This window comes from Thamnophis elegans, chromosome 2, assembly GCF_009769535.1.
Source record: "Thamnophis elegans isolate rThaEle1 chromosome 2, rThaEle1.pri, whole genome shotgun sequence".
NCBI lineage: Eukaryota > Metazoa > Chordata > Lepidosauria > Squamata > Colubridae > Thamnophis > Thamnophis elegans.
This window is the reverse complement of record NC_045542.1, coordinates 27,872,184-27,898,871: the sequence shown is the minus strand read 5'-3', so window position 1 is coordinate 27,898,871 and position 26,688 is coordinate 27,872,184. Positions and strand designations below refer to the sequence as shown.

Below are 26,688 nucleotides of genomic sequence, written 5' to 3'. Positions count from 1 at the left end.
AGATCACATGAGCAATAGGGCAGTCGTTTTTGCCGTATTTTTATATAAAGGCATCAAGGATTGCAACCACAATCCGAAACGTGCAGCTAAAAACTGTCGCGACGTGGGTCAATTAAACCATCAGAAGAATGATTCGGATGGGCAAAAAAAAATCACGGGAATTATTTCAATTCCCTGGATTCTTAGGACGCTTTGTATCTTGAACCTAATAAATACTTCATGCCGCAATTCTGCTTGCGATTTAGCGCTTCGAAGGAACGCCAGTTATTCTGCTTTATAAAATTTGGTTTAATATGGGCAGCGTGACAATTGCGAATTGTGATTTATTTAGCAAGGCTTGGCGTGTCAGCACAGCCAGGCAGTAACAGGTGTACCTGCAAAGCCTTAAAGTAGTCCAAACTTGGGAATTTTAAAAACTTGTGGACTTCAACTCCCAGAATTCCCCAGCCAGCATTGAAGTCCACAAGTCTTAAAAGTTTCCAAGTTTGGACACCGCTGCCTTAAATGATCTTCCCGGGCAAGGAACGGGATTTATTTCGATGGGCTTTGTCTCAGCAATGAGCAATTTGTGACCGAGTTCCTTTGTCGGCATCGACCCTTTAAAAGAGCTACCGAGCATTTTTAGCGCCATTTCAAGTTTAGGAGGCGGGAACTGCGGTGAAGGACGGTAAGACGTCGGGATCCAGCTGCTTCTCCCGCTGCAGCGAAAGCAGGACCTAAAAGCACAAATGGAGGGCCTGGTAAGTTGGGTAGATATCTGTGCATCGGGCAGTGAGGTGCAGCGATTATTGGAGAGAAAGCCCTAATGGGGCTTCTTCTCTCCGGAATAATATATGTCCCATTGGATTCTGTGCCCTCCCGTTCAGCGGCCATTTATTAGGAAACGAGTGTTAGTTAATGACTTCTGTGCAGATTAATTTCCGATTGAATTAGCTTTGCAATCCTTTCCCAAAAGCTAAATTCTTTTGGTAAGGCTCAAATATGTTCAGGATTGGTTTGGGCTGGTAGTTTGATGACAATTATGACATGCGAATTATATTTATTTGGGGGGTGGGGGTGGACTGTCTGTGGAGCTTCTCAATCATCCAGGTCACAATTGTCTCAAATGTGCTTTTTTCCTTCAAAAGGCGACTGGGGATGAGGTAGTCCTCTGCCTCTATATTTACAGAGTATTCGGAAGTACTCTAAATCAGGGGTCACCTACCTTTTTGGATCTCAGGGACCACTAAATTCATAATTTTAAATCCCACGAACCACTAATACGATTTTTTAAAAAGATAAATAATATATAGTGGAATATAAAAATGCAAACAATTTTTCTGCGGACCACCAAAATAATTTTCTCACTGACCACCAGTTGGTGACCACTGCTCTAAACCATCTTGGGTGTGTCACAAAACACTGGTTAGCCAAGCAGCTCTTAAATCTGCTGGCATATGGTATGCACCCAGTTCTAGTTGTTAAAAGTTCTGAGAAACTGGCTAGAGTAAACCATGGGTACCTCTAGGCGAACTTGACATATGCAAATGCAGCCACAGAATTCTCTGGGATCAAATCAGACAGATTTGGGCCGCTAAGGGAAAGCTGAAATGAAGCATTCAGGACACCTGTAATAAAAGTATGATGTGGGTTCCTACTTCTGATTTAGATCAGTTAAGAGTTGGATTTGTGTTGTTGAAAAATATTAATATAATTCCAGTAGGATGGTAGTGGCTGCTGTACTTAAACGGGTTTATAGTTCAGTGTGTTGTGTGAACCTGGCAAGTACAACTAGACTTTATAATTCTGGGTAATTAACAGCCATTGTTTAGCATAGTAGAATGATTATATTCATCTCTGATGCTTGCAACTGTAAATCTTGTCCAAGTAGATTGCTTAAACTCAATTAAAAGGAAGGGATTCGAGTTAGCCTCATGAGGGACAAAATTGTACTCTTTAAACAGGAAATGAAGAGGAATACCGTATATACTCGAGTATAAGCCGACCCGAATATAAGCCGAGGCACCTAATTTTACCCCAAAAAGCTGGAAAAGTTATTGACTCGAGTATAAGCCTAGGGTGGGAAATGCAGCAGATACCGGTAAATTTCAAAAATAAAAAATCAGAAATAAAATATTAACATGGTGGAGGGAAAGTCAAGCTCAATAGATGAAATGAAATTAATGAACACAGGTAAGATGCCATCATGTTGACAAAGAGATAATCTCAACAATGATGGTGATGGAAGTTGACACTATGCCAGTTCCCATTTTTTTTTTAAATTCATACATGATCACAGGATTTTAGAGGAAGGTACTTTTTGTTCTGGTAAATGATGGCATATATCACACTGAATTGTTTAGCAGACATATTTATAGTTTTGTGTCTTTTTTGAATAGACGGCAAGGAAATACATCAATATTTTTAAAAGATACAACTCTTACTTTCATCGACCTTCTGGTGTCAATTTTAGAACAAAGGCTCCAACAAAAAAGAGCTAAAGTAAAACTCATTAAGAGATTCAATTCTTTCCACACTCCCTGTATCTTCAGTAGGGACAAATAAGTATCATTCATCAATAAAAGTACATCTAAATCACCATTATGTCATTACAGTACTGTATCCTGTATTGCTACCTCCCCAGATCTCTCTGCATATACTTTTCACATCTTGAAAAATATGCATGTGTCACATATTCACATGTAATTCAAGCTTTTTTAGGAAGTATAAACTAGCCCAGAAAATCTAGATCCACAGAACTCTTTCTTTTTGATAAAAAATAGAGACTAATACAGCTATCTTTTTAAAATGTCAGCAGAAGACTACACTACAGAATACTCTGCTTGCTTGATTCTTTACACAGCATGAAAGCAGAAAAAACTGTGTATTTGAAAGGCTTAGCACAATTTATGCTGGCCAATCAGTTTTGCAAATCAAATTTTACATTGTCAAAAGAGGTTAGGTCAGATTAATTGATTCCTGGTTTCTAAGTACATTTTTTTGACCTGAATTGTCAGTGATAATCTGAGAGAAACCAAACTCTTGTTAGTTTAAATGTCCTTGAAATTAGGCTACTTGAGACTACTAGTAGATAAACTGGAATCAATTTAGTTTTAAGATATGAAAATTCTAAAATATTCAGCATCACAAGAATATTGTAGAACATAATGACATAAAAATGGCTAAGTGGAGCTTATGTACATGTAATTATAAGTAAATTAACTATCATTTGGTTTTTAGGCAATCAACATTTGAAAAGATTGCTGAATCATAACTGATAGGACAGGAGTATTTGACTAGAAGTTCTGGCTATTTTGATATGTGAAATCACCTCATATCTAAACATTTGAGATATAATAATACCCCACATTTAAAAATAGAATTGAGTTTTAACTCTGGATTTGAAATAGGCAGAGGGACCAATCTTTTTTTGCGGCAGGAAAAATATTTTTGATTCCGACCATATCCAATGTCAGAATAAAGGTATTAGTATCCAATCTTATACACCTTGGCGACAAGTTCATATGATGTGTTTGGCAGTGATTGAAATCACCCAGTCATAAAGTTAACTATTTGTCTTACAGAAGTCTGTGGACATATTCACTTGTAGCTTATTTTGAGAATTCTGCATGAGGATTAGCTAAACTAATTATTTAGAACATCTTCATAAGATTCATTTTACTTTCTAGATACCATTGCAATTTACAGTATTTAGTATTTACAATATTAAAGAGTTCTGTGCTGAAACCATGATATGTGGTACCTATGCCAAAATATTATTTGTGATTATAAGATTTAAAAATTCAAAGGATCTAAAAGCATGTTGCTTATTTATTTATTCACATAATTAGTACATATAAAATAGGTTTCTTGCTTTGTGTGTATGTGTGTGCGTATTTGTATATCTTATAAATAGAGAAACATTTTGAATTTAATCCCTTATTTTAGAATTTGATTTGCATAAATAAAAATGGTGGGTGATGGTAGAAAATATACATGAAGGGTCCTCAGATCCATACATTCATATCCATTCACACGCAATGGATACAATTTTATTTCCGACTTAATCCGAAAACAACAAAATAGTTAAGGCTGTTGGTTTGAGCTCTGCACATGTTTCGTCACCATTCGAGGAGACATCGTCAGTGCGTTTGAATTGTGAACTATTTTGAAATAACAAAATAGTTGCTACAATTTATGTCATTTGACTGTTAGTCACATGTATAATTACATAATTGATGCAAAATACATAAAATATGAAATATAATTAAACAAATGATGTAAATTATGTAAAATATAAATCAGGTTTTTGTGGATACTCCTTTCCCGGGAAATGATCCATTAAATCAAAATAAAGAACTGCGTAAATGACCAATATCCAGGCTTTGTGAGTTTGTTGTACCTGGTCAAATTTGGACCAATAAAACATTTTTTTAGCACTTTGTAAATTCTGTTGAGCTTTGCATGTCTCTTCAAAGATCTGATGTCATTCTGGAAGTATGGTAAGGAGGGCTTCTTTCTTGACCCATTTTTTTTTTAAAAAAATTCTCTGGCATTGTTAGTGCAAAGCATTGAGGCGTTCGATGGAGAATGAGGTTTGTTGTGTAACTCAGTCCTACGTCTTCTGATAGGCTCTTGCCTATCTCATTCATTTCCAGAGGACCTCTTTTTCTCAGAAGCTTGAATGGAACTGGGTTTCAACCTCCTGCACATCACATGAATTGTTGTCCTTCCTGAACACTTGGGGGCTCACAGGAGAGTCATGGATCAGTGCAGCTGTATTGTTGCGATTGAGGCCAATTACTGCTTAAAAGCGTTTTCATTATGGTTTTCGCTTTCCGTACCTGCCAGGGAAGGAAAAATAAGGGTTCAGATGTTTTTAAGCATTTACACAATGCCTTTTTAAAACATCTCGGCTTTTCTTAATTGTTCTCCTATTAGTTATCTCTTTCTTCTAAGTTGAGGTATTACTTTAAATTGATGTTGTTTACTTGTTGCTTTTAATCTTTTGTATAATGTTTGAATCACCATACAACTACAGTTTCTGGATGATCTTAAAAACAATATTCTAAAGCAAGGTGATTTTTTTTTCGTAGTGAGGGAGAACTAACCAACTAACCATTATTAGCCAGTTTTTGGGGTGGTTTGCAATTAGTCAATACGTTCTATCAATCTTTCCCAACTTTCTTCCCTCCAAATATGAAACGTGAGTTGGAATGTGACTTGTTTTTAATTTTATTTTTAAATGTGGGAAAGAAGTGCAGGCAGACTTACAACAACAATTGGGACCAAATGTCTGTCCTTAAGTGATGCAGTTGTTATGTGAGTTGAACCCAATTTTATGAACTTTTTTGCTGCAGTCATTATATAAATCACAAAGTTGTTAAGTGAATCACACAGTTAAGGAAATCTGATTTCTCCCGGTTGATTTTGATTGTTGGAAGCCTCCTGGGAAAGTTGTAAATGGCATTCCTTGACTCTAGAATGCTGCAGCTGTCATAAATACATGCCAGTTAATAGGACCTAAAATGTGATATGTTCTCCACAGAACTAGGTTAAGAAAAACCCAATCAAACAATTGAGCCAAAACATTATACTTGTTCATTTATTCCTTGAACAAAATGATCCAAAGCAACCTATTTGTATATGGCAAAAATATGTGAACCTCTAGGATTATCAATTCATTGAGGAGAAAATGGAGTCAGGTGTTTTAATCAATGGGATGATATACTCAGATGTGAATGCTGTAGGCCTGCCTTATTTAAAGAATAGACTCTTGAATATTCAGTATCACATCTGTGATCTTCACAAATGCATATATGTAGAACAGTGGTGGGTTCCGGATCCCGCTCCAACTGGCGGCATCCATTTTACTGCTTCCGCAAGCCTCTGTGATGCTCCAGCTGCTCGGTGGAGCATCGCGCAGGCGCTGTACATGACGTGCGTGTGTGCGGAAGCGCCAAAGACTTAAAAGACCGGTAAGGAGATTGGGAGGATGGGCAGGCCCTTCGGAGCACCGTACCGGAACAGTATCCGGTGCTCCGGGCACGCCCCGGTACACCCATATCGGGGCATACCGCCTGCAACCCACCACTGATGTGGAAGTGTGTCATGGCTTGAATAAAGGAGATTTCTGAGAATCTCTAAAATAGTTGTTAATATAGGCTGGGAAAGGTTATAAAATTATTTCTAAGCAGTCCAGTGTTACGCAAATTGTGTATAAATGAAGGCAATTAAACATCATTGTTGCCCTCCTAGGAGTAGCCATTCATACAACATTATACCAAGAGCAAGGTGTATAACATTTTGGGAGCTCTCAAAGAACTCTCAAGGTAATATATAAGAAACTAAATACTTCTCCTGTGTTGGCAAATGTCCTGAGATCACCCTCAGAACACTGAACAGATGACAGTTACAAGGGGAAAGCCACACTTTCTAAAAAGAGCATTGCTGCATGTGTACACATTGTGAAAACCTATTTGGATAAGCCAGGAAGCTATTGGAAGAATGTTCTGTGGATGGATGGATGAAACTTTTTGGTTTGAATGAAAAGTATTATGCAAAAGGCAAACACTGCATTCCAAGAACATACTATCTATGAAATGTAGTTTGGCAATAGCCTAGTTTGGATCTGCTGTTCTGCCTTTGGACCGGGACAGCTTGCCCTTGTTAATGGAACTATGAATTCTGAATTGCATCAGCAAATTCTACAGGAAAATAACAGGCTATCTCTCCATGAACTAAACCTCTAGAGAAAGTGGGTCAGGCAGCAAGACAACGATCCAAAGCTCACAAGTCATATACCGAAGAATGATTAAAGCAGAAGAAAATTGATGTTTTGGAATACCCAAATTGAGAGAGAGAGAACAGTTCTATGAAATGTCTCCTCTGAGAGAGTCTTCCCGGTTTAATTGGTACCCTAGCTAAATTGGATTTGTCAATTCTTTGAGATACGTTGCTGGAATTTCAGGAGTGCTATTATATTGTTGTAGGGCATGATAACAGAATCTTGAAAGCCTGTCAATTAAATATTGAAACCAAGGTGATTATACCAGTAGATTGCATTTTTGTCAAGAAAAATGCAGTGCTGTTGAGTTTCATGGACCTCTTGGTGATTGTGACTATGGTAGACGGGTTTTAGGAGATGATGTCAAAGCAGTAGGCAGTTCCACTTCTGCATTGTGGTATATTCTGCAACTCTTTAAAGCAACCGCATGACTATGGTCAAAAACACTACTGCTCCTGCCTTCTCTGGAGTCTGTATTCCGAATTATTTCCTAAGGGGTATGCAACCCTAATACAAGTAGTCCTTCACTTATGACTACAATTGGAACCAGAATTTCTGTTGCTGGGCAAGATGGTTGTTGCTTTCTGCCAGTACTTTTTTGTCACATTGTTAAGTGAATCAGTGCAGTTGTTAAGTGAATCATGTCATTAGGTGAATCTGGTCCCCCCCCCCCCCAATTGACTTTGCTTGTCGGAAGCCAGCTGCGAAGGTCGCCAATGACGATTAAAGGACTCCTAGACATTGGAACTACCCTAAACACGTGCTTGTTGCCAAGCACATGAATTTTGATCATGTGACTATGGGGATGCTGTGACAGTTTTAAGTGCAAGTACTAGTTGTATGTTACTTTCTTCAGTGATGTAACTGAACAGCCGCTAAACAAATGACTGTTAAGCTGAGGCTTGCTTGTACTTTCCTAATTTTATTTCCACAATGATTATCTGGGGGTTGCTATTGAGAAAGTGTGAGTGGCCCAAAATTATTTGATGAGTTTGGTCTCCCAATTCAACCTCTTAATATTATCTCATCTTCCAAATGTTCGTGTATTTCTAACAAGTCCCTCTGCAGTATATCTACGCATTTACCATACTCCCAACATTTGTGACCTTGGTTATTACTACCTCCAAGATTGTTGGAAAGTAGGTTAGATCCCTATAGCAGGCTGGGTAAGTGGACCAGTTATGTAAACCAGGTTATGCTGTTGTCTTGAGAGCAGTCTGAACAAAGCAGGAGCTAAGATGTGGGAAATAGTGAATTGCCTTGTCAAACGTGGGTGGAGATAACAAGTAATCCCCCTTCCTCCCCCTCTCCTCACAGCCTTTTTTAAGGAGTCGGGGTTTTGCTAGATGCAGTCAGACTTCTTGTCCCAAGTGGTCTGTCTGTTTGGCTGCCTCTCTTGCATAGCCTCTGGAAGTTTGGAAGGATTACCGCCATACCTTACCTGAGGAGTTTGTGTGCATGAAAGTCACAGGAGGGAGATTTGGCTGGTAAATAAGTTGTGCAGTGGTTTATCTGGAGTTGATGGGGAAAAGTCTATTGCTTATGATTTTTAGCCCTCAATAATGATTTGCTGTCTTGCAATCTTCTTTAGATTGTGGGTTGCCCTAAATTTCAGTCTGGTTTGGGATCGAGGCTGAGCAGCTTGACATAGAACGTAAATACGTATATATGCCTAGTTATTATTTGTACAAGCTCAGGTCATTTGTAATCAGTATAGAAAACTAGTTTGTTGATTTCCTTTTATTTTGCTCATTAAAGAATCTATGAACAGAGAATGGAGGAGTGGTGCTTTGTTGCCAGGTTCATAGGGGTTAGGATACTGCAGGTGATATCTGTTTTAGTATTTTTATTATTTGTTTGTTAGATTTATATCCTGTTTTTCTCCAGGAGAAGGGGGTGATGTATATTGCATTTCCTCCTCCAATTTTCCTCCCATAACAGCAGCTTTAAGAAAAAGGCTATACTGAAAGAATGATGGTCCTAAATCTCCAGTGGCTGAGACTGTTATTTTGATTTGTAATTGCAATAATAAACATCCGAGGTTGAAAGTCGACTTGAAACAGGATTTCCTTAGTCCTAGACATGTTTTTACTAAACTGATGGGGGGTCTGAGCTGATAGTCCTCATGTTTTGTTGTGCTTGATAACCAACCTTTATCTTTGGAAGTGGAGAGATTTTGCTTATTTGTTTCTTTCTGTTAGGAGAAAGTAAGTACTTTTCTATCCACAGACTAGGAGGGACAATTTCTTATGGGAAAAAAGCAAATATATTGACTGAGTTCTAAAGTCTTTCTTACCTATAGTTTTCTGTGTTCACTTGATACACTGAATCATAGACCAACTATATGTGTTTATGTCCATGTAGGCAAATCTTTCATTTCTAGTTTGATGTATTATATAAACCCAGTACTTCCTTTCTGAGATAATTGTCACTTGCAAGGGGGCTTGAAGTATTAGTATGTTGTATCTGGCACATAATTAATTTTTAGGACAATAAGTGGACAGAAAGTATGAACTATCTGTAAAGTGTGCAAAGAAGGGGTTTCATCTTGTTTATCAAATAGCCAGTGGCACATTTAATGAATTAGTACATGTTTAAGTTTTTATCTGATTTGCTCTGCGTTAATATGATTGTAAAACTGCAGAGCTATGTGGTGCTTTGGGGTTGGATTCCAAAATATAATTCTGAGGATTTAGGGGCACAAAGATAATAACACTTTGCGGCTTTTAAAACTAGCTGCATTTGTTCCTTGGTCATGTTATAGCTTCAGAGGGAACATGGGGCTGCTGCTTTCAAAAATTAGAGACAGGCATTAACCTACCTGGTCTAACATACTTCAATGGTCACTAATGAAATCAAACCAAATTATTGAAGATCCCTACAAAACATTCGCTGCATTTCATGTATTATGTCTCTTGAATGGGAAGGTTTGTTGTGAATAACGTCCTTTGGCGGGGAGGACGATACGGGACCAAATTGAATCAATCCAATGGCCCCTGATTTTCTCCTGTGTTCAGTTGATTTAAGTTTCTAGGTCTTTTCTTTGCCTTAAAACAGTATACTTATTTCCAGAAAATTCACACATGTTTTGTACAATTCTACATGTACAGTATTTAGCATATTTAAAGGTTAATTTTAGTGGGACTTGATTTTGAAGTTAATTGCTAGAATCAAAAATAAGCATACACATGTGCTTGGATAAATTCAGGTAAGAATGTCAGTGTAGATCTATAGAATAATATGATACATCTCACATTGCTGTTTGCCTCTATAACAATTTGGAAACTGGATTATACATAGAGACATAAAAGAAGCTGGTTTATTTTATGATATTCTGGTTTAAGTGATACTGTGTTTTAATTGTAAATTAGGATTTCTACCCGAAGTGAATATTGTTCCTTCAAGGTCTCATGTGTGTTTCAGATACCTCAAACTTCTTTTATGAACTTGCTTTATTTGCACATATGTGTATATGGTAGTGTAGGAAGTTATCACCCAGCCCTCTCCCAGAAAAATGAAATATCCTAGGAAATATTGAAAAGGCAGAATATTTCCCTGGATGTGGAAAAGGAAGAAACATGTTTTAAAGATAGAGTAGCTCCCTGCAGTTTTCTGCCCATCCCCCTTTGTCAATACACCATTAAGATGCCCAAGCCACTCCCTTTACATAATAAAGAGTTCTCCCCTTCAGCTCCAAGGTGATGGGATTAAGGCACGATCAGCCTTTACTCACTCACCACATGGCATCTGAGAACTCAACCAAACCTGGATTCAAAACACAGCCTAAAGAGTTGCCCCTGCATGGCCCCATGGGAGTCTGACAACCAATCAGAATACAAGCTCAAGATCGAAGGCCAGAGAGGGCATAAAACCAGGGACTTTCAGCATCTCAGCCCTTTTTCTTCTGTTCTTCTCCACTCAACATTGAAGCATGTGATCACCTTTTCTGTTCAGGACTCAAGCCATGTGGCTTTGTCCACCATTAAACCATCTTTCCAAGCAGCCTCCATGTCTCCAGTGTCTTTTTCCCCACTTGGAGCCGAACCCAGAAGGACATTTCTTTCAACAGTAGTAACATTAATCATGTCTGCAGTCCATGAACAGGGGGAACAGACTAGCTTATTGCAGCCCCATCCAAGGCATTTTAAAGCATTCTTATGAAATAATTTTAATTTAAGAAAGAAACAGTTAAAAGGCTAGATAGTTTGCTTAGCTCTCCCTCATTTCTTTTAAAGCCAGATGTGGAATGTAAAACACCAACAGTGGATAGGCCCATGTAAAATCCTAGAAAACCTTGACTTTAGTTAAAAACTCTAACATTACAACCTCTTTGGATTTTTGCAGGCTTCTGTGGTAGATATTGAGCAAGTACTCATTGTTTCATCAAGTTATTCCCTTGCTTTATGAATATTCAACTGCACAGCTAAAACTCTCTCTGTTCTCTGCAGGCTCTGTTCTTTTTCTTAGTCTGAGATTTATGGACTTGTACATGATGAATTGTGAACTCCTAGCAACTTGCAGTGCCCTTGGATTCTTAGAAGGGGACACCTATCATAAAGAACCAGACTGTATAGGTAAGAGACTGCGAGGTATATATTGGAGAATGTGTACGGGTCTCAAGCTATTGATTGTTAGATGGAGGCGACTAAATCATGAAGTAGGAAACATTTGTGTTCTGTAAAGGCACTTTCTGTTTTAGTTTTGAAAAAATTAGGAAATATCTTCCTGTCATCCTTATTTGGTGGGCTCCAGGATACCCAAAATGGTTCAATTCCCTAGTCCCACAACTCTATCATTTAAATAATATGTTGTCTTCCAGATATTATAACTCTTAACTCTCATCAGTCCTAGCCTGCTATGATGGGAGTTATAGTTCGATAGCATAACCACTTGTCCATTCCTTCTATAGTATATGTATAACTAATACGTATCCTGGGATAGCAATTCTGTGAGCTCTAACTTTGCACCCATTTGAATTGTTCTCTTCTACTTGTCTTGAATTCCTCCAGAGAGTGTGAAAGATTTAATCCGCTATCTGCGCCATGAGGATGAGACCCGAGATATTCGGCAACAGCTGGGAGCAGCTCAGATTCTGCAAAATGACCTCATCCCTATTATCACCCAGTACCCCCAAGATAAACAGCTGTTTGATGCTGTCATCAGGTAGGAATGGCAGGATGAAAGAAAGTCAGAGGAAAGATTATTGGTTATAGGTTTTAAGTATGAAGAATATCAGTAGCAGATAGCAATGAAGGAGTGTGCATTACAGAGATCAGGGAACAATCCATTCCATGGTTTTCTCTTGTCCCAAAAGGCCAAACTCTCTGATCAGTGGCAAGAGATTATGATAATTTTAGTCTGAAACAATTGAGGGCTCCAGATATAAATGAGATTGATGGTTCTCTATGCTCTAGCAGTTTTGTTTAATATCTAAATACAGTCAGTTTGAATAATGTGTGTATTTCTGAAATATATCATATGACTGAGAATTTTAGCTACCGTATTTATCGGCGTATAACACGCAGTTTTAAAACTAAAATTGCAAGCTTAAACCCTGCCTGCGTGTTATACGCCGATACTCCGGGTGGCAGAAGCCCGGGACCCAGTCAAATTCGCTGCGCAAGGTGAAACGGCCGGCAGCAGCCCTGCTCTCCTGCTGCGGCTTCTGTTTCAATAGGGAAGAAAACTTCCTTTCGCTTCCCGGGCTTCTGCCGCCCGGCAGAAGCCCCGGGACCCAGTCAAATTCGGGAAGCGAAAGGAAGTTTTCTTCCCTACTGAAACAGAAGCCGCAGCAGGAGAGCGAGGCCAGCGTCCGTTTCAGTCGCTTCCCTTCTCCGTCTTGATTGCTGGAAGCAGTAACAAACGGCGCGTCCGCTCCGCATCGCCCTGACAACCACCCCAGCCGGCGGCTGCCAGGCCTCGCTGGAGTCAATTGCAAAGCTGCGTTCAGCGCTTTGAGGACCTGAGGCATCTTGGGAAATGTAGTTCCCTATCAGAAAGAATGGAGTAGCTGCGAATTTGTAACAACATAATATAACTTGGTGCTTCGCAGGTTACGAAAATCTCGTTTGATTTGCACACTGTTTTTTAAAAGTTAGATAAAGAAATTATGCTGTGAAAGCGACTAGATAGCCCCCCTCCCCTTCCTGTGTGTGAGAAAGGGAAGGAGAGGAAGGAAGGAGGGAGGGGGGAGGAAAAGAAGAAGGGAGGGGGGGAGAAGATGGAAGGAGAAAAGATGGATGGAAGGAGAAAGAATGGAAGGAGAAGGAGGAAGATGGAAGAAGAAAGGAAGAAAAAGAAGAAGGGAGGGAGAAGGAAGGAGGTAGGAAGAAAAGGGGAAGAGAGGGAAAGAGCAGAAAGACAAAGAGGATGAAGTTGATAGGCAAGAGGAAGGGGGAAGGAAGGGAAAAAAGAGGGAGAGAGTGAAGATGAGGAAGAGGTTTTTGGTTTTCCAAAAAGCAGTGATTCTGATTAAGTTTTTTTGCTCAAAGAGGTGTTTTTTCATTTCATATTTGCCTTTTAAGAGGAGTTAATGTTATAATTCATGTTCTAATGTTATAAATTTTAATCCAACATTAAGTTCCGAGCTTCCAAGTCATTTATTTTTAATGAAAAAAATTTTTACTCAAATTTTTGTGTTAAAATGGGGGGTGCGTGTTATACGCCGGTGCGTGTTATACGCCGATAAATACGGTAAATCTTAATATAGTCCCAAATAATCTGTTGTATCCCCAGCCCATTGCTGAGGATTCTGGGAATTGAAGTCTACACACCAGGAGGATAGGCAGTTTGGAAAAGATGTCCTGAATAAAACCAGTTCATTCTTCTTATTTTAGCCCTCACAGAATCAACAAAGCTAAACAGATCCATTTTTCAGCAGAATATGGTGGCTTCTCATCTCTTGTTTTTGATTAAAACCAATTATACATTAATCTAAATCCAGGCCAGGATATGGCATAGCTATAGAGGGAGACTACTTTAATTGTGTTGGGAGGAGGAACTAATATCCTTTAAAGAACCAAATTTTAAAATGTGTACAATGCAGCTGCCATACCAATTTTTATTATCTCTGGAGGTGAAGGCAATCTAGATTGGACGTTAGAATGAAAAATAAGAAGTCTGGCCTATTTAGAAAATTAAACCCTTTACCCTGCCAATATATTATAGGTTTAAAGAAAGAATCTCCAGATTATTTTTAAATCCCATGTTTGTCACACATGGTGAGCGCAGTCTGGATTAAGCCTTTATCCACTTAAATTTAAAACTGAACCAAATCCTGAACTGGAACTGTGTCTAATATAGGAATTCACTGCTGAAAAATACTTACAAAAAATGAAATACTGAGGAAGCCACTCCAATGAATTAGCTAAGGACTATGTAATATATCAGTGTAGAAATGTATTCATTGCTTTAATTTTGTCAGTGGGAAATTAGTATAGCTTTAAGATATTTGTGAAGAGTTTTAATACTGAAGCGGTTTAATGACAACACGATTAAATTGGCTTTATGTTACAATCATTGACAAAGGTTCTTTATTTTCCTAGGTTAATGGTGAATTTAACCCAACCAGCTATCCTCTGCTTTGGAAAAATTCCCCAGGACCTTAACCTTCGCCATCACTTCTTACAGACTGTCTCTTACCTGCAGGGCTATAAAGAAGTAAGTGGGAGGTCTCCTCTAGTCCCTATTCCATTTTTTGTGGGATTTCAGGATTATGAGGCAGTGAGACCTTGCTTTTCCAAGCCTCAGTGCACATGAAGCTTTTTACAATAAGTTTTGCTGTGCTTAAACTGAAGATCTTTCAAGGAAAGAAGAATTGTAGCTTCTGAGATTGCAGCTAATTTGAATAATGGCAAAGGATTGAAGTTTTTTTAAAAAAAACCTTAAAGGCAAATAAGGGAAAGAAGCAGATTGTACTTTACATATCAAGTTTTTGTAGCTTGCTTTGAGTGTGTGTGTGTGTGTGTGTGTGTGTGTGTTTCTGTTTTCACGGGAACCTAATGCAGTACATTCTTCTTCTTTCTTCATTCTTTTCAGGCATTTGCCAATGATAAGGTCTTTGGACTGTTAAGTGAGAAGCTGTATGAACTGTTGCAGCTGGTGAGTTTCATTTCGACCCATTTCCCAGGTCAAAAGGGTTGTGAAAGAAGACAAAGATTTTGTCGATCAAGACTGGGGTGGGAGCAGTGAAGACAACAGCCTCCTTGAGTTTATCTCTTTCATGTGCTCTCAAATGTATGTTTCCTATGATCGTTCTCATTTTAGGACTGGGAACAGCGCCAAGAAGAAGATAACCTGTTAATTGAGCGCATCTTGCTTCTGGTGCGCAATGTGTTACATGTGCCAGCAGATCCTGAAGAAGAGAAGGTAATGGAGTGAAAGGCTGGCATTATGCTGGCAAATGCCAGCCTTGAATGATGCCTGGAGTGAAAATACAAGCATATAACTGCAGATGAGAGGAACCTGGGCATCCCAAATTCCTCCCTCATTGAGTTATACTAGCTGGTGCTGTTGTAGGTGATAGTCAGGACTGCCATCATTTTCTTGAACTTCTCATTCGCTAGCTTCCAATCCGCCATGAATTATGGGTGGAAGGAGCCAGTCGGGAGGGGGGAAGGCTAACTACTCATCATACCTTCAAGGTCAAAACCCTGGGAATGGAATTGTTCACTAACCAGCCCACAGTTGAAGGGACAGTTGCCAAAACAATTTATTCAAATGTAATTGAACAATACAGACTAGCAAGGGCAGAAGTCAGGCAGGAATGACAGTGATGTTGACGACATTCAGATAATCGGGAGTTTCCTATTCAGTGTTTCATCTGCATTATCTCAACAACTCCCTGCAGTATTGTTGAATAACTCTCAGTGTTTCTTTTAGGGGTTGGGAATGCCTTAAGCTTAATAAATTGCGGTGTCTTGGAGTCACCTTGTTCACCTTTTGCAATCTTCTCACAAGCAAGGTCAATGGGGAAGCCAGATTCACTTAACAACCATGTCATGCTCAATGTGTGTGATGATTCACTTAGTGACAAGGAAAGTCGTAAAATGGGGCAAAACTCACTTAAGTGTTACACTTAGCAACATAAATTTAGGACTCAGTTGTGGTCGTAACTCGAGGACTACCTGTATTCTAATGGTTAATCCTATCTGATCTCTCCCATAGAACATCGATGATGATGCCAACATCCATGACCGGGTGCTCTGGGCTATGCACATCAGCGGGATGGATGATTTGCTCAAATTCTTGGCCAGCTCCCCGAGTGAACAGCAGTGGAGTCTGCACGTGCTGGAGATAATCTCCCTTATGTTCCGTGATCAGGTAAGCAAGCAAGTCTGTTCGGACCGGAAATGAAGGCTGGGATAGGGTGGGAAATATCTGCAGGTGGCAGAAACGGTTCTACCACAAAACCGCGCCCGACTAAACCGCGCCGCTGACGTCATCAACAGGGCGACAACAACGCGGAGACAGAAGCACGCTGTAAACCCTAAACCTAAAATTAACCCCTAAACCTAAGCCTAACCCCCTAAACCTAACCCTTAACCTAACCCTAACCCTAACCCTAACCCTAAAACCTAACCCTAACCTTAACCTAACCCTAAACCTAACCCTTACCCCAAGTTGAATCGGCTTGCTTTCAAAGCACTATTTAAAGCGCTCTTCTTTCTCTGCACTGGCTGTTGTCGCCCTGTTGATGACGTCAGCGACGCGGTTTAATCGGGCGCAGCTTAGTCGAGCGCGGTTTTGACGGGTCACGGGCAGAAACACAGCAAAGGATGCAACAATGTTTCTAGGTTGGAACTCCAAAGGAATTTCCAGGAATCTTGAATTTTTTTTATAGCTTCAGAAGGGGATCCGGTGGCTCAATGGCTAAAACATTGAGTCTTAGAGTAGCGGTCCCCAACCTTTGAGGCTTGGAGACCCAGCTGGGTGGAGGGAGAATCAGGCTGCGTGATCAACAGGCTGGTATGGACATGCATGTCCAGCTCAACATGCAAGTGGTGGGGTGGTGTCCAGGCACATGCAGCTCAACGTCTGCAAGCTGAGCTGCGCAGGCGTATGAACGCGCACCAGCCTGCCATTTGCGCAAGTTGAGTTTCGTGTGTACATTTGCATGCTGGTCTGCTGCTTGGGCAAGTTGAGCTGTGTTGCACATGTGCGCACTGGCCTGCCGCTCGTGTGGCCCAGTTCCAAATAGACCATGGCCCCATAGTGGGTTGTGGCCCAGGAGTTAGAGACCCCCTGCCGTTGAAGATCTACAGCTCTGCAATTTGAATGCTGCAAAATGGAGTGAGCCACCATCACTTGCCTCAGCTCCTGCCAACCTAGCAATTTGAAAGCATGCAAATGCAAGTAGATGAATAGGTTCCACATATAAACATCCAGGAAGGTAACAGTGTTCCATGTTTTGCCGCACACTCTATGTTATGGTGATGTCATGCTGGCCACATGACCACAGAAATGTTTTTGGACAACACTGGCTCTTTGGCTTAAGAAATGGAAGTGAATACTACCCCTGAAGGTCGGTCATGACTATCAGGGTAAAATCCACAGAAACGGCTTTACTTTTTTACCTTTATAGCTTCAGAAAGTGGAAGAGGGAAAAGGAGGTTGAAAAGAGGTTGGACTGTCGATAGTTCAAGATCGATAGTTCAACTTTTTATTAGAAAAGATGGCTCTTTAGCGCATGTTACATTTTTATCCTCTGGTTCTGGCTGGCCAGAGTCAGACTATCGTGGTTCCTTAACTTAGAACAGCTGTTGTCATTAACATTTTAAAATTAACTTTTAATCTAATTTATTGTTAATGAAACATTTGATTAACGTTTAAAGTTTTGCTGTTTGTGGGGAGACAAAAGCTTCCTTATCCAGTGCAACCTCTGTTGGCTTGCTTTCTGCTGGGGTGCAGGCATTTAAGGGAAGGGAGGGAACAAGCACAGTTTGCTTTGCTGGAAGAAAATTGTTCCCAATAGAATCCAGAGCTGCTGGCAGCCACAGGGCAGACCCGTTCAGCCAAGGAACAGAGCATAGATGTGGCAGAATTGGAAGTCTTGAGACAGAGGGAACAAGCTGAAAAGAAGACCCGCGTATTCCAGCGAAGTACCAGGTGAGGTTGGAGGTCTCCCACTTGGCTTTCCCAGTCAAAGTCACTGAGGAAGAAAAAAAAAAGGATCCTCTCTATTCCTTGTTCTGCCATCCTTTAAAAGTCAAGAACTCAGTCTGTAACCTTTAACAAAGAAAGCCCATTCCCCTTCTTTATAAATGGCTGAGCAACCTTCCAACCCCCCACCCCCACTTCTTTCCCGCAAAGATCATTTTACTACAATCCCAGCCATGGTTTCTCATACAATATTCAGATGCTAAGCAGGCAGGGATGCTGCAGAATCTATTTGGGGCACTCTTCTTGTACCTGTTTGTTTGTTTGTTTATGAAATTTATTTGCCATCTATTTCACCATGGGACTACTTTTGGCAGCTTACAATAATAAAAAGGAAGAAAAATGAAAGGAGTGTAAACAGAAGTAAAATAATAGAACAGTAAAATACACAATGACAAAGCAACCTACATATCAGTCGATTCTTGAATGAACTGATGCACAGGCTCACAGAAGCCTGTGTGTTTGAGCTAAGGAGGCAACAAGAGTGTTACAAATGTTGTAACATTTGTTACTACAACCCTTCACCCAAAGAAACACCCCTCTTTAATCAGTAGCCCTTTAAAGGGGGAAAGGTGCCAGAATCAAATACCTTTACTTAATTCGGATTCTGAGCCCCTTTATGGTGTATAAACCTCCTGCTCAAGCTCTGCAAACAATAAACACCACATCTTTTTAAACACAGCAATGGCACTGAAAATGAAACAACATCAAAGAACATCCTGCAAACTTTGAGAAAACTGGGGAAATTGTATAGAAAGCAGCACTAGTGTTAGTTATTGAAATTGTGCAATGTTCCCACTTTCTAATAAGTCTTAAACCAAAATAAGTGCCCATTATCATTAAAGATGAAAATATGTGTTGATTTGATTAAAATCCCCTTGCACAATTTAGAAAGTCTTTTAATTGTTTCAATGCAGTTTAAGGGAGCATGAATAATACTTTCCATTGCAAAAGACGGCTCTTTAGCCTGTGTAAATATTTAGTCCCCTGGCTTTGGCGTCAGAGTCAGAATGTCATGGTTCATAAATTTAATCTGTCACTATTTTTTTACATATTTTTGCAATTAATCTTTACAATCTATTTTTGATGAATTTCCCAAATAAGATCCAGAATTATTTTTTATTCAACAAGGAGTTCTAAACTGATGAATTCAGTTCAGATCAAAAGTCCTATTTTGTATGCATTAAGATTTCAGGAGACTAAATTGTATTTGAAAAAAAAATGTATTTATTATTGAGGAGTTATCTTTGATTTGAAATAAATAGATAGGTATCAGCCTTCACAAATGATTCATTTGTTAAGGTTGTTATGATTCATAAATTAGCACACTTGCTCATGTGAAATCAAGGTAGAACTTGGGACTGCTTTTTCTGAAGAATATATTCAACAGAATAGATGTCCCACAGAAGCCAAGTTTCTAATCCTGTACAATAATCCATTTTCCCATTTGCTGAAGAGAGATTGTTTATCTCAATAGTTCTCCACCTTTTCTTCACCATAGACCTTCTGTGGCCACAGAGCCTGGCCATGGATCACCAAGACTTAACTCAAAATTTAAATTATAACATTTCTTCAAGCCTTCACAGACCCTCTGATAACATTGTGGCCCTCAAAGTGTCCATGGATTAAAGGTTGAGAACCACTGGTTTATCAAAATATTTAAAATTTGGGTGATCAAGAAACAGAAGAAGAGGGAAGGAAAAAAAGAGTATAAACTGTTTTCAGCTTTCCATACTAAGGAAGGTTTAGATACAAATTTGTAAATTCCACAGCTTTATGTAGACCAGAAATTACTAGCTGATTAGGTATATCGTTATCATCTCATTAATTCTGCCAGAACACATGAATAAACATTTCAATACTGGTGATAGAATGGGGTTGAACTGTGCAGGAGAAAAGGAATCTTGCAAGAATGAAGTCCAGCACACTTTCAGTTGGTTCTCATCATGCATGCTTCACTGGACAATGTTTAAGAGACAGAAATGGACAGAGGGAATTGACTATAGTTATTGCCTGCATAACAGCAAAACAGCTGCTACCAAAGTAAACTCTGGGTAGGTTAGCCAGAAGTAGTCTGGCCTTCTCTAAACTCAGTTTCTGCTTCTTCTTGTTGAATCTTGTTCAAAAGATGGTATTTTGATAAAAGAATCAATTCAGAGAATTGATTCTCTGAAATCCTAAAAAATATACAAAACTAGGCCTTGGATTTGAACTGAATGAATCAGCTTGGAATTCCTTGTTGAATGATTTTGGAATAAGTTTCAATATGTAGTTGAAACACTTTTACCTGTTTTCTTTTCCCTTAGACACTCTCGCTTTGGTGGCTGTTATGTTATTCAGGGCTTGAAAGCTATTGGGGACAGAGATGTGGTGATGCACAAGGGGCTACACAACGTAAGTCACTTCAAGTTACTATGTGCAAGGCTGGAGAGGGTGGATTTTTTTCAGGATGCACATCTGTGTAATGTTGAAGGTATTTCTTCAAAAGTGTGACACTACTTTTTGCACTTATAGGAAATGGAGAAAAGAAAGCATGGGATGCTATGGGCACATGGATTGTCCTCAAATCTGCCTATCTAAAGCTTTGTCGCAGTAACTCTCACTGAAAGTGTTAATATAAGACGACTACAGTTGTTAGGTTTTCTAGTCCCCTGTGCCATCATTTATGCGTTCAGAAATTCCTGGACTTCCTACACCAGCGACATCCTACACCAATAAAGGCCCCTGAGCAGCTCATTCCTTTTTTATAAGTTGGCTTCCAGTTTTCTTAGCATATTCAGTTGGTTGAGGTCAAGTTTCAGAGCTTCTTTTCCCTAGCTCATAAGACTACCGGATTATAATCTAGATCAATCCACAATTGTAAAGAAGTAATTGCACCATCATCAACCATGTTTTCTAGGCCAAGCAGACCATATACGTTTAGATTAGACGGGAGGTTCTCAACCACTGAGGCGCGGACCACTAGGAATAGGGCAGCACATGTGAGCGAAGCCCCTTCCGAACATATACGGGATCCAGGCAGGATGCGAAACATGCCCCACCTCCAGTTTTTCCATGGAGAAACCTCCCTCCATTTAACTGGTCCCTGGTGCCCGAAAGATTGGGGGCGGCTGGATTAGACCTTCTACATCAGGGCTGTCAAACTCGCAGCCCACGGGCCAAATGTGTCACTTGCTGGTCATGCCCATGCCTGATTTATCAAAGGGGGGGAAAGTTGTGAAATGTCATGTGTAACAACACGTCGCTGTAACAACACGAGTTTGACACACCTGCTCTAGATAAAGCTAATTTTTATAGAAACTGTAATGTGCATTAGAAAATGTTCTGATTAATGTCATTTATGTATGTTGCATACTCACTGAAGATGATCACTTGAAAAACATAATTGCCAAGCTGTCTAATATTATATCTACACTTTATTAAGAAATGAAAATTTTTCTGCAGAAAACAACATACCCATGGTAAACTTTCCATCTGGTAGTCCCAAAGGTGCCTTTTCAAGAGGCAAGTGGACTTTTTGGGGGGAGGGGTTTTTTGAAGATGTTTTGCTTGTCGTCCAAGAAGGTTCTTCAGCTGTGACTGGATGGTGAGGAATGGAAGGATTTATGCTCCTTGCAGTCAACTGGTTATTTGCATTCTTTTATAGAGTTGTTGAGGCCACCTGGAGGTTTATCTGTGTTGTCAGAGTTACCTGAGTGCAAATGAGTGTGGGACCTGCTTGGAATTCTTGAAAGGACTGTGTTATAGACTGGAGATAGATGATATTGTATCCCTCTCCCTCTGTTGAGAGAGGGCTGTTCAGTTTTGACCTAGATGGTCTCTTTAACCCCTCTTTCAAACCAGAGGTCCTCTCTGTCCAAAATGTAGACTTTGCTGTCTTCAGAAGAGTGGCCTTTGTCTTTTAAATGAACATGGACTGCTGAATCTTGTCCTGATCGGTTTGTTCTCTTCTTGAAAAAGCACCTTTGAGACAACCATGACCTGGATGACTGACAACCGCCATAGACATTTCCATCTGCTACTATTTGGAACTAAGATGGAAGGCGTTGAATCTGTGTTTCCCCTTCTTTCCATCTTACTCATATTCTGCCCCATTCCTGGACAGGTGAAGAACTACAGCCATGATCTGGGCAAGGAGGTCCGCCGGGTGCCAAAAAGGCGGCAGCTTGCCAGTGATGGTGAAGGACCTCCTCGCCGCTCCGCCCTAAACGTGCGCCGCTTCCTCCATGAGTTCTGTGTGGAGTTCTTGGAAAACTGTTACAATCGTCTCATGTACCTGGTCAAGGTGAGAATGGGTTTCAGGTGAGGAGTTGGCCAAATGCAGGGGGCCATAAAAGAGAAGAGAGAGACATCTTAGCCATCTACAGCCCTTGTTTATAGGACAGGGCAGCAATCGGATTCATTGGGATTAGGGTGGCTTCACTGAGCCAATTTGTACCCAGGTGGGAGTTATTAGAAGTCAAATTTTTGCACTTCAGTGATTCTTGTTCCTCCTCTAGTGCCAAAGGGAAGAATAAGAATATCATTGCTCCTTATCCACAGTGGAAAGTTCTTGGAGGTTATTAAAATGCAGGATATTTCCTTTAACGTTAAAGATCAGTATATTTGATGGATCCCTTCCATTTATATTGTATTCAACATCTAAGGCTGTGTTGATATTCTGCCATCTTTGGAGATAGATTGGGGAGTAAAAAAGTGTAATTTCTTGCCCAGTTGTAAATTTCTCCCCTATGAGAAATTCTTTCTCTTAGAAGGGCACCAAATATTTCCCCCCAATTCTGCCGTTCCTTTAACAACTGTTGGGGAATTATGTGATTAAATTGGCTCAAATTCATTTGTAGCAATAGCTAAGTGCTATTGCTACATATGAATTTGAACCAATTTAATCACATATTCTTATATATCACTTCATAGTGTTTTACACTACAGCCCTCTCTAAGCAGTTTACTGAGTCAGCCTATTGTCCCCAACAATCTGGGTCTCCATTTTACTGACCTCAGAAGGATGGAAGGCCTAGTCAACCTTGAGCTGGTGAGAATTGAACTCCTGGCTATGGGCAAAGTTAGCCTCCAATACTGCATTCTAACCATTATGTGCCACCAGGGCTGCAGACTGCTGTACTGTTACTGTTCCAAGTCTTAAATGTTGTTTTACACCTGTTTAATCTCCCTTGTTTGCATTTTAGGGTTTTTAATTGCCTTGGCCTTTCAGATCTGCTTGTATACTAGAACTAAGTGCATCTGATAGGGAGCCAAAAGAACAGAGGCTACGTATGAGGTGATAGGTGGCCTTGGACATTCTCTTTCTTTCCTTCCCCAGGATCACTTGCTCAGGGAAAAGGCCCAACAGCATGATGAGACCTACTACTTATGGGCTATCGCCTTTTTCATGGCCTTCAACCGGGCCTCTTCTTTCCAGCCTCAACTGGTTTCTGAGACGGTTGGTGTTCGGACCTTCCATTTCATTGAAAGGAGTCTGACCAACTACTATGAAATGAGCATTGTAGATAAGAAGGATATCACCTCTTGGTCTAAAAGGTGAGAGGACCTTCTCACTATGGAGTATTCCGTGGAATTCTTGTACTTTCTTTTTCTGTTTGCCTGTGCACTTTTAAATAATGCCATTTTTCTCATCTCCCTATACAAAGTCAGATGAATTCCTGCTTTTCAACTTCTTTTCCTTGTCTCTCAGAATGCATCTGGCTCTCAAGGCTTACCAAGAATTGCTGATGACTATGCATGAAATGGACCGTTCCCAGGAAGAAGCTGTGCGCAACAGCAGCCACGTCCTTAAGAGTGAAGTTTTTTTCATTTTCATTTTTATATATATCAAGTTATTTCCTGGAATAACATTCTAGGTTTTCTGCTGGAAGTAGAAACCAATTGTAATCTGTACCTATTCTCAGGGAAAGGCTCAGAATTACATTTGCTTGGAGAGAGAGGCTCACAGATAAATCTTTGGTCCAGAACTCTTAACACGAATGGGCAACTTAGTTGAAGCATTTTAAACAGGAGTTTTGTTTTTGTTTTGTTTTTGTTTTATTTTTAAACAAACAAAAACAAACAAAAATATAAAACAAATACAACCTCCTTCCATTTCATATAGCGTTCATTTGGTTGCAAGATTTTGTGCGTCCTTTCCATGGTCACCACTTAGAATTATATATCAAATCACAAATTGTTCATTAGATAAACATGAGTACATTATTGTTATATGTCAATTTTTCAACTGTAATTATTATTCATTCATTTTAAACAAGATATTCTAAATATTGAATCCATACATACAACCTCATTTTGCATCAATAGTTCAATTATTATTCCTACATTTTAAACAAAATATTCTATATATTGAAATCATACATACAACATCGTTCCACTACATCGTTCTAATCTGTTTAACAGTGCTAAACCCTTATAGTGTTGCATATATCATTCAAAACAGGAGTTTTCTAGCCATTCCCTGAAGATATTATAAATTGAAGTCGTAGTCTTCTGAACATATACTCAGTTCTCTATTATTGAACTTGGTACCCCTAGGAGCCTCCATGTTTTTCTTATCAGATTGAATAATTTGCTCTGCAAATACATTTAAAAGTATATTTGCTGAGCAAATAGAGAATCGAGAAAAGCAACATTGGCCTTTTGGTTCCCAAAATTAAACTACATTGGGGAGAGGGGAAAATCTTACCACTTTATTATTACTTTCCGTCTCCATTATATAGGGAATGTTGGTTTTGCTTGGATGAAACTAATGACAAGCACTTCCTTCCTCTAGATAACATTTTCTACTTGATGGAATATCGGGAGCTGTTCCTCACTCTTTTCCGTAAGTTTGATGAGAAAAAGCAACCCAAGTCATTTTTGAGAGATCTGGTGGAGACAACTCATCTTTACTTGAAGATGCTGGAGAAATTTTGCAAAGGGAGAAAAAACCTAGTGGTCCAGGTATTTTGGGGTATGGGGATTGATTTGATTTCCTTTCCTTTGAATTTCCAATTATTTCTTTAGGAATTTTTTTGGTCAGTGTACATATTTATTCTTTTCACTGTTAGCCGATTTTTTCTTCAAGAAGCTAATGGCTTCCTTCCTTCATTACTATGTTCCCCATAAGTGGTTGGTGTCAGTTCTGCCATCTTGGGCTCTGCGCCTTGCCAGCATCCTGCCATCCAAAGTTGGAGGTGGGGAGGATAAATGGGCAATAAACTTGTATGGGGATGTAATGGGAAATAGTGAGGGGGGCATGACAGCTTGATGAAGACCAGGAAAACACCGATCGTGCCAGTTCTCAAGGCCATGCACCCGGAGAATGGAATGCGGATTGCCTGAAACATCTCAGTAATTCTCAAAACACCTATGCCAGCTCCTCATTGGATGAAGACAAACCGTTCAAGGGGGGGAGGGGGTTGGGATGAAGGGGAAAATCTATAATCTTTTGCACAGAAATCTTAGTTCTAGCCTGACTTAACTGCAGCCAGCAACCTTTAGTAAAAGAAACCTATCCCTTCACCTAAATGGAGCCAAGGGTCTTTCTTTTCTAAGGAACCTAACTGGAGCAGTTTGATCTGTGAGAGAGCAGCTTAGCCAATGCCATATAGAAAGCTGAGTTTGAATCTACCTACTGTGTTTTATTGTTATTGCTATTTATTGTTTTGGGGTTGCCGGGCGGCTGCTCTTTTGCGAGTGGACTCCTGAAGAGCCTGGCGCAGGAACAGAAGGGCGTGGGCAAGTTTCAGGGGTGAACAGCAGCCATGAGATGACCATACTCCCGAGTAGCCGCTCGGCAACCTCCCTTCTCCAGTCGGGCAGAGCGCCACTCACTGACCTAGTGGTATACCGAAGGCACCAAGCTCTACCAGCGCCTGTTCTCCACCCCTGGCTCCCACAGCTTGGTGCCTTTGGGATACTGCTAGGTCGGTGAGTGGCGCTCTGCCTGGCCGGAGTTGTCCAAGGGGTTGTCCAAGGGGCTTATTTTTGGAAGAGGGCTTATATTTTTGCCCACCCCGAAAATCCGGCATGGCCTTATTTTCAGGACATGCCATATTTTCGGGGAAACACAATAGAATCTAGATTAACGCTGGAGGATCTTTGGCCCTCTAGATGTTGCTGAAGTAAAGTTCTCAGTGACCCCAATCAACATGGCAAATAAGTCTTCTTTTCTATTATTCTCTTTTCTCAAAGCACGATTCAGAAACTGTTTTGTTTTGCTGCAGAACAAGAACTACAGGAGGAAAAAGAAGTCAAAGGCTCGTTCTGCTCGGCCTGGGGTGCAACCCCAAACTCCTGAAGAGTTGGAAGAGGTGTGGCCAAAGCTGATGGAGCAAATTGATAAGTGCATAAAGGTAAGATTAATCTAGATGGCAGGAAGTTGGCTCTTCAGAGTGCAGATGTCAGGGCTTCTGGGTTCCCATCTTGCTCACAATGAGCAGATGTCCTTCTCCTTTTGGGCATCTTGTCTTGTAAAACAAGATAGGATTCAAGTGGCAGAAGGTGCCAGCTGAGCACTTGTTGAGGTGATTGGCAAAGGCTAGGCTTTCAGAGAAGAGTCTTTTCTTCTGCCCGGAGGTACCAGGGCTGGAACCTATTACTTTCTGCATACAAAGCACAAATATTCTGGCTGAGCCTTTCCCTAAAAGTCCTACAAACCTTTGTATGAATTCTTTGTAAATGAGCTATGGAAAAAAGACCCATTGTGACATCTTGGGTGTGGGGGGGGTGGGGGGAGAGATACATCTTCAATAGCACACAACCCTTGCAAACAAAAGA

General features: G+C 40.1%; 1 protein-coding gene across 1 annotated transcript in view; it reads left to right on the top strand.

The window, feature by feature from the left end:
* The first annotated feature begins 502 nt into the window (after positions 1-502).
* Positions 503-26,688, top strand: part of TIMELESS (timeless circadian regulator) — a 52,849-nt gene continuing 26,663 nt past the window's right edge. The window contains exons 1-14 of the mRNA XM_032212371.1: positions 503-740; positions 11,215-11,340; positions 11,776-11,929; positions 14,311-14,425; positions 14,804-14,866; positions 15,032-15,133; positions 15,932-16,087; positions 17,739-17,872; positions 20,230-20,317; positions 22,029-22,208; positions 23,243-23,460; positions 23,615-23,718; positions 24,701-24,870; positions 26,136-26,264. Of these exons, the coding sequence (XP_032068262.1) occupies positions 11,244-11,340; positions 11,776-11,929; positions 14,311-14,425; positions 14,804-14,866; positions 15,032-15,133; positions 15,932-16,087; positions 17,739-17,872; positions 20,230-20,317; positions 22,029-22,208; positions 23,243-23,460; positions 23,615-23,718; positions 24,701-24,870; positions 26,136-26,264 (1,710 nt within the window). The 5' untranslated portion in view covers positions 503-740; positions 11,215-11,243. The remainder of the gene's footprint in view (positions 741-11,214; positions 11,341-11,775; positions 11,930-14,310; positions 14,426-14,803; positions 14,867-15,031; positions 15,134-15,931; positions 16,088-17,738; positions 17,873-20,229; positions 20,318-22,028; positions 22,209-23,242; positions 23,461-23,614; positions 23,719-24,700; positions 24,871-26,135; positions 26,265-26,688) is intronic.